This window comes from Trachurus japonicus, chromosome 6, assembly GCF_045865225.1.
Source record: "Trachurus japonicus isolate A0001 chromosome 6, Traja_1.0".
Taxonomy (NCBI): Eukaryota; Metazoa; Chordata; class Actinopteri; order Carangiformes; family Carangidae; genus Trachurus; species Trachurus japonicus.
In genome coordinates, this window is record NC_140912.1 from 14,690,295 (window position 1) to 14,698,916 (window position 8,622).

Consider the following 8,622-nt stretch of genomic DNA (forward strand, 5'->3'; position numbering starts at 1 on the left):
TTGGTGAGTAGTGGAAAAGTAGCAGTTTAACTTTAATCAATAGGATGTTACTATACTGCAGGACTCCAGACTGCCCCTAAATGCCCTAAAACTTGAGACAGTAGGCAGCTACAATTAAATGTTTCATCTACTTAGCCAAGTGCAGCCAGTAAATTTCCCTCTTTACTATTTTTTTTTTTTTTTTTTTTAATGCTGGTGAAACATGGGAGACTCTTGAATCTGCCATAACAGGTGGCAGGCCAATGTGTGTGAGGAGGATTATGAATGAAAAGGAAAATGTGAATATTTGCAAGTCAATTTAGCCTATATTGTACGCCCCTGAATTTTCTTCCAGTGCTCCTAAAAACAAAGTTAGGGGCCACTGTGCTCTAGTGAAAAAAAAGTTATTCTGGAGCCCTGCTTGCAACAAAATGAAAATATCAGAGGCCTCTAATTATGTCTTCGCTTCGATTCCAAACTTCACACTCCTAGCATGTTCATGTTACCTCTATGTTTTGATATTGTCAATTTCCTTTTTAATGGTTAAAGCTAAAGATAAATTCAAACTCTGCTTCATACTATTCTGTAGCTTTTTTTCATATCCAAAGGAAGTGAACTGGTGAACGTAGAAACTTGTAAATGTTTGTCAGTCACAATTCAAGGTGATGAGAAACATACAGACTAAAATGGTATGCATTATCAAAATACTAATATTTTGTTAAGCTCATGCCCTCCAGTCCATTGTGGCGCTTTGTTGATTCAAAATCAGGATGTAAATAAAGGAAACTAGGCGTCAGGCCCACTGTTTGCTCCTGTCAGCAGCCTTGTTATGTTGTAAATCACACGTCATCACAGAGGAAGATAAGGTATTGTTTTACTGTTTGTTTTTTAATACGTGTAACTACTGCTACCTGGTATGCAGTATTGATACTAGATTTTCCTGGAAAAATCAAGCAAAGTGGAATTGAATGTAGGCTAGATAAATTAACAATAGAACTGGTACAATATTTGCCAGGTAGGCTACTATGAGAAAGACTACAAGTCACAACACTTTGATCTGGAACTAAACTCAACCGACTTTACCCAGTGGTATTTATGCTGTGTTAGTAGGCTACTCCGTGGGTCATTTAAGGGCAACTTTTCTTAGCTGCATTTTGATATCCTGTAAGACAAACGTCAGGGAGTGTTGAGCGTTCTCCCCTCACCTAAGGCAGCACAGTGGTGTTGAGTTTACAGAGGCACTACCCTCCCTGGTATCAGATAAAAAGTTAAAAAAAAAAAAAAAGCCTCAGTAAGTATACTTGTATGTAGCCTACATGCAGCTTACATATATAATAAATTAAGTAATTGCTTTGATGTTTTGTTGATATGTAAATATAGATTTATGCATACTGGCATAAGAATAAAGGCAACAATGAACACACCGAATTCTGAGATGTTAACCAAACTGAGTTGCATGAATTTTTTTGCATTTTATTTTTTTAGTATTCGTTGCAGACATCCCTCTCAACCATGAATTCTCTGAAGTCATGACTGCCACATTTAAACTGTTAAATGAGTCTGTTCTGTCTGCAAATGAGTTGATGATACATAAAAACAATGTCCTGACTTACTGAACCAAGGCATTCACTGTCATTAACCTCTGCTAATGAAGTCCAGGCTCTGCAAAGCTTTCTGGCAACTTAGTGGACACATGTATCACATGGATTTAAACATAATTAAGGTTTATCACCTTCATCCAGACAGACTGAGCCCCCACTGAGTGTTATGAACTGTGGAATAACTGTACTTTTGAATCACAAGTTGTTTTTTTGTGTGCGAAATGATCAAATTTGAAATGCAGCAAGTGAGACAAATAGCTGCTGTTATTTCCAATCATAAATTATCACCCTGAAAGTAAATTTATTAAATTGACCATATAATGGCCACAACTGATTTTGAAGAAATCTGAGTTTGAGTAATGTAGCTAAGCTAGACTTAATGCAATTACATGAATGCTATAAATAAAAGATTCAACCTAATCAAAATATAGGTTCTTGTCGTGATTTTGTGCACGTACTGAACTTCATGATCCGAGAGCGTGTATGACTTGTATGATGCGGATTACAAGCCCTAACAGATAAAGTCATTCATGACTAAATCACCACGTTTTCTTTGGCCTTGTGTTATCATGTGTCAGCTTTTCAGGCTCTGACTCAGCAGTATATTTACTTCTGAAGACGAATTCACATTTTATCATTTGGCAAATGATGAACTTGGTCGACATCACGTCCAGTCCAGTGTTACTTCATAAATAAAAATAATTTCTATTGCATAATGACACTGTACTTCCTGAAAAAGATCAGAGCAGTTACGTGTCTGTCTGTTAATTAATGATAAGATGCTTCATAGAGGGCAGAGTATATTTTCCCGCTGTTCATTTTACGGCTCGGCACTTCACAGCCGGGCTTAAGAGGAGTCACAATGAGTAAGCCATTAGCTCTTCTTTTCCTTGAATTAAGCCGTTTGTTTTGCAGTTGTGAACTGTTTTTTTGGGTATTTTTGTTCACCATTCTTCACAAGATAAGCCTCCAGGACTCTGTGGATTTATTTTTAAGTTTCTTTTATCTCACAGAGTACACAGAGAGACAGCATGTTACTTGTTTGGCGTCGCTGCTTGTTTGAGCTGAAGCTGCTTTTCTCAAAGCCACTGCACAGAAGTAAACAATTGCTCTGTTTTTTCCAGCCGAAGTCAACGGCGTCCAGCTGAAAGGTCTGACTCACACCTATGAAAATGGTGTGGTCAACGAGGCTTTTGAAATAGAGGTATGTGTCACCTTTGATTTTTTTTAAAGAAAAACACCACAACATGATCTTTAAAAACAAATAAAAAATATCTTTATTTTTATAGGAGGACAACATTACTGATACTAACAACTTGAGAGGGCAGACTCAAAGGGGATTGGGATCATATTTAAGGTGTGTCAGTGCAAGTATGAGTGATTGCATTTTGTAAAATAGAAGAAGTATTTGCTTTACTTGGGGCGCACCACAACAGGTGTACAGTATTTAGCTAGATGTCTGTGAGAGTGATTGATATACAACACAAAATCTGTGCTGCTGTAATCTCTGAGATTTATCTTCTTGTGTTTTGAGATTTGATTGTATTTGAAACAAAAAAATCAATATTTATTATTTTTAAATTTCCACTACTTGAAAATGAATCTGTAGAATAATAACAGAGACATTTTTTATGCACTTGAGAGAAGGATATTCGAAGCATACTGTATGTTGTTGAGAATTGGACCTTACTCTTACTTTTTGTTCTGGACTTCAGCCGAGTGACCAAGCCGATTAATGCCACAGAGGATTACATCAAGTCTCACTCAAAAACCTTCAAATACATTGTGCTGGGAATACTTGGAGCAGGTAATGTTAGAATAAAAATCTGATCTGGGTTAAACATCTACAGCATGTAGAAGTTTATTGAGGTTTTGTGACAGTGTTTTTTTATGTAACACTGTGTTTTGTTCTCCAGGTTATGTGGCGTTCTTCATCGCAGCCTGTGTGTTGAATTTCCAGAGGGCCATCGCCCTTGTTGTCCTAACCAGTCTGGCTGTTGCCGCTTTTTCGTATGAACTTGTGAAAGAGTACAAAGGAGAAAGCATCAGTCGGTGTTTCAGACCGGCTGTCAGATGCTTTAAATCAAACCTGAGATGGACGAAATGGTGAGCGGATGTCATGTGTCCTCAGTCTGATAAAGAGCTGTTCACGGTGGAGCCTGCTGATGATTGATGGTGTGTGTTTTTTCATGTGGGTTTTTTCCACAGGGTTTTCATCGTAGTGGTTTTGGTCTTGCTGGTGGTGTGGCTCGTCTTAGACACAAGCAAGAGACCTGAGCAGCTCATCTCGTTTGGAGGCGTGTGCATGTTCGTCCTGCTTATTTTCCTCTTCTCGGCGCACAGGACAGCTGTGAGTACATTACACCCAGTCAACCAGTGACTCCACTCAAGGATGTTAGATTACATTATAGTGGCGACGTTTGTTTCGAAACGTGCCTTAGGTGCTATCTCTCAACTTATCTTAAGACTTTGGATATCACTCGGCCTTGTGCCTCTATCATCTTAGGGTTTAGTAGAGGTGCTTCCTTGTGATAACTGACTTTATGGAGACTCCCTGTAACACAGATACTCAAATTGCTTTCTTTTTTTATTACCCAAAAAACCTTTAGGTAACATGGAGGCCTGTGTTTTGGGGTCTGGGGATACAGTTCTGCATTGGCCTTTTTGTTATAAGAACAGAGCCTGGCCTCATTGCTTTCGAATGGCTTGGAGATCAAGTGCAGGTACGTCATTAGAACCTTTTCTCTCTTTAAAGTAAATAAGAAAGTGTACAGAAATGTGTGTTTTACTAGATGTATATCACTCCCATTGCCTTGTGTTTTTTGATTATAAAAATCAATGCCATGCATTAATATGATGCTATTAACCACATCCAAAAATGTACATACATATACATGTTTATCCATCGTATATAACTGAGTCAGGTGTATATGAAACATACCAAATTACAAACACACAAAAAAACCCTAATGAATAACAACAGAATTATTACTGTGAAATGTGTTCATCCAGCATTTATTCCCAGTCACAGTGTCTTTTATCTAAAAGCTCTTTTTTTTTTATCTGAGTGGTGCATAAATGCTTATCTTTAGTGCTGCTTTATTAGGCTATTGACTCCTTTTTCCCGGGTCAGCTAAGGGTTGAATCAGCAGATGTGCTCACAGACATGTGGTCTGTTTATCACTGTGGTTCAGTCCACTGTCTCAACCAAGTTGCAGCAGTAACCACATCATAAATATCATAAATGAAGTGAGGAAATCATCTGAAATTATATAATTAATAACACATTTTCTTCTTTGCTTGTCAATTGCAGATATTCCTCGACTATACCAAACAGGGATCAGGATTTGTGTTCGGGGATTTGAATGAAAAATATTTTGCCTTTCAAGTGAGAGGATGAAAAATAACTCTTCACATAACCAAGCTTACAAATGATTTAAAACTGAATGTGTGTGTTTTTAACTGTAGTTGTGTGATTTTATCTGCAGGCTCTGCCCATTGTTGTGTTCTTCAGCAGTGTGATGTCAGTCCTTTACTTTTTGGGGATAATGCAGTGGCTCATACTGAAGGTAACGCAGGCCTTAAGCACATATGTCATACATGTTCCTGTAAGTGCAGGTGTATATTGCTTACGCTTGTAGCGATATACTTGTTGTGACCAAAAGCCATGTGTTTTTGTCCACACAGATCTCATGGGCAATGCAGATAACGATGGGAACCTCTCCCACAGAGACCTTGAGTGTGGCAGGCAATATATTTGTTGGGCAGGTACTGTAGGGCAAGGCTTCATGTCTTTGCAGTGTTACCTTTGACAGTTGTGTTTTTGTTTTATGATTACATAATTGACCATGTATAACTGGAGTAAAACACCTACACTTAACCCTGCTTGTTGACTTTTACATCATGTTTTTTGTGCATTAGACTGAAGCTCCGCTGCTGATTCGCCCTTATTTAAAGGACATGACCAAATCTGAGATCCATGCTGTTATGACTGGTGGATTTGCCACAATTGCAGGCAGTGTGATGGGGGCGTTCATCTCATTTGGGGTGAGATGAAGCTATTTTCATACCTGCACACAATATGTAAATAACAACAACAACAATACTATACTATACAATACTATACTACTGTATAGCTATATTCATATTGCACATCACAAGTTCTTTTTTAATGAATAACCTTATATTGTAGTTGTAAAACAAGGTAGAGATTTGTCTTGTTTTGAGTTGAGTTCTCTTTATTACAATGTTGTGATAGAAGGAGTCCACCATAAACTAAATGAATGTAACATTACTGTCAGCTAGTTAATGTGACAGTGGCAACACAGCTCAGGGATTGGTTAAGATCGTGAACTGTGAGGCCAGTGGTATTGTCTGGAGCAAGGAGGTGGATGCAGTGCTGCAGTTCTGTGAGAACACAAAGACGCTCTGTAATACATTAGCCCACAATCAGGACAAGTGTAAACAAAACCATGAATGTGGTTTTCACACTTCTTCCATGAGAAAATAAATATAGTGATCCTCTCCAAAACTGGTGTGCTTCAAAATTTCAACTCTTAAAATGTTTACTACTTCAGTCTTAAATTAAAAACAAACACGTAGGACTGTTTTCTTTCTTCTTAAATAACCTTCCACTGCAGTCCATTATTATTGCACACCTATCTGCAGTCAGATAGGTGTGCAATAATCCAGTCTAGAGCTGTGCCAGAGAGCCCAACCCATTGGAGCCAGAGATATAATGGAGTTAATCAGTATTTTGGTCAGAAGTGATTCATGTTACCATCAGGGACTGCTTTTCCCTCAGGCCGAACCAAAACAGCTTTGGAGGTCATTGGAAAGAAGCAGGTCAAGAGGTCAATAATGTGCAGTGGTTCTGCTGAGAAGGAAAGACCGTCTTAATACGAGGTCATGGGAGAAATTAACAGATTGACAAGAAAACACTCCTGTTTTGAGTAAAGTAGCATCAGCTGCCATAAAACTGGACAAGATCCCTGGTGGGGGAGGGATACATAGGCTACACTTCTCTCTAACATGATCAAATGGAAGTTATTAGCTATTGCACTATTTGAATAAATTAAAGGCAGTGTAATAGCTTCAGTGTTTTAAAGTTAAAATAAAACCACAATAAAAATATATTTTGGGCAACAGTTCAATAACTGTTAAATCTTCAAATCATGTAAATATAAGTGACGTTTCATTATATTTTGCAGATTGATGCATCTTCCTTGATATCAGCCTCTGTGATGGCTGCTCCTTGTGCCTTGGCCATCTCCAAGCTGTCTTATCCAGAGACAGAGGAGAGTCCCTTCAAGTCAGAGAAGAATGTCAAAGTGTCTTGTGGGTGTGTAGATTTCTCTCTTTGGTCCTACTCAGTCCTTTCATGTTTTTTTTTTCCGCTTTTGTGACTTGAATGACACCCCCCCTCCCCTAACTCTAGAGATGAACAGAACATCCTGGAGGCTGCGAGCAGTGGGGCCTCTGCTTCAATCGGTCTTGTTGCTAACATTGCAGCTAACTTGATAGCCTTTCTGGCCATTCTCGGGTTCATTAATGCAGCTCTGAGTTGGTTTGGGGGAATGGTGGGATATCCCGAACTCACGTTTCAGGTATGATTTAACAAATTACTGACAACCTGATATGATATGATATATGTAACTTTTTGATAATGATGATGACTTTTTAGCTTTAGAGTTAAATACATTTGTTTTAATAACTTAGGATTTTAATTCATTATTCTGACATTTATGTCTGTTCCTTTCTGTGTTTGAAGTTAATGTGCTCCTACTTGTTCATGCCCGTGGCCTTCATGATGGGGGTACCGTACCCTGAGAGTTTCACTGTGGCTGAAATGATTGGCACAAAGCTCTTCCTCAACGAGTTTGTGGCTTATCAGACATTATCTGAACTGAAACAAAACAGACTCGATGGACTTGATGAAATGATTGGAGATGAAAGACAATGGATATCAGTGAGTAAATGTCCTTAGTTGATGTTTGAACGACCACAGCATCAGGTGACACAGTGACTGTCAAGTGATTTGTTTTGTCTTGTTTCAGATCCGATCAGAAATCATCACCACTTATGCACTTTGCGGCTTCGCCAACTTTAGCTCACTTGGTATTGTGATCGGTGGCCTATGTGAGTTTTTTAATGTCCTTTTTTTTTTTGCCCTTGTGCACTGCCAGTAATGCTTTTTGACACCCAGTGTTTTCTTTCACCTAAGCCTCTATATGCCCATCAAGAAGAGGCGACATCTCGTCTCTAGTGGTGAGAGCTATGATCACTGGGACTTGTGTATCTCTTGTCAATGCTTGCATTGCAGGTAAGAGCTTTTTAAAGTATTTGCTTTGAGTGCATTCTTGCAGTGCGGTTTAACCAAGTAGCCCTGACTTTGTGTCTCAGGAATCCTCTTTGAACCTCAACTGGACTGTGTGGACCTGTTCAAAAATTCAGCTTTTAACAGCACAAATCCAAACATTGCAACGTGCTGTACAGACCTCTTTAAAAGGTAAGCATTTTCATTCAAATAAAAAAGGAGTTTGACACAGTCTTACACACTTCTATAATATAATATAATATAATATATATTTTTAATATGTTTAAATTCATTCTTTTTCAGCACTGTATTAAATGGGACGATCTCATTTGAAGACGCTTGGAGTAATGTAGCAAATGTCACTGAGTTTTTCTCTAAATGCTGTCAGTGTTGTGGTGTGTCTCATGAGGCCCTTTGTATGTAGAGGAGAAAATGCACATCAGTGCCTGTTTTTGTACTGAATTCTCTCCATGTTTGTATATTTGCGACACAGTTAATGTAAAGATTTAATGCCTCTATGCATATTGTTTCAAGCTGAATGTATCTCTCATGTATCATATTGTAAATTAATTCTGAATTCCTGTATTTAAACTAAAAGGGCACAACTTAAGAAATGTACCTCAGGAAATGTTCAGGCAACAACGGCTTGATCAGTGTAAATATTTCAAATAGGGTTAAGTGACTCGGTTATTTTTGTTATGATAATTATACAGAAAGGCATAAATA

General features: G+C 38.2%; 1 protein-coding gene across 1 annotated transcript; it reads left to right on the forward strand.

Annotated features, from left to right (window-relative positions):
* The first annotated feature begins 2,397 nt into the window (after window positions 1-2,397).
* slc28a1 (solute carrier family 28 member 1) lies at window positions 2,398-8,588 on the forward strand. Its single transcript, XM_085779167.1, has 18 exons — window positions 2,398-2,446; window positions 2,705-2,784; window positions 2,870-2,937; window positions 3,296-3,387; window positions 3,497-3,686; window positions 3,789-3,930; window positions 4,190-4,303; window positions 4,894-4,968; window positions 5,069-5,149; window positions 5,268-5,348; window positions 5,502-5,627; window positions 6,791-6,921; window positions 7,018-7,186; window positions 7,351-7,548; window positions 7,637-7,718; window positions 7,804-7,902; window positions 7,983-8,088; window positions 8,200-8,588. Exons 1-18 carry the CDS (start codon window positions 2,443-2,445, stop codon window positions 8,318-8,320), a joined length of 1,959 nt encoding a protein of 652 aa, XP_085635293.1. The 5' UTR covers window positions 2,398-2,442; the 3' UTR covers window positions 8,321-8,588.
* Window positions 8,589-8,622: the final 34 nt, after the last annotated feature.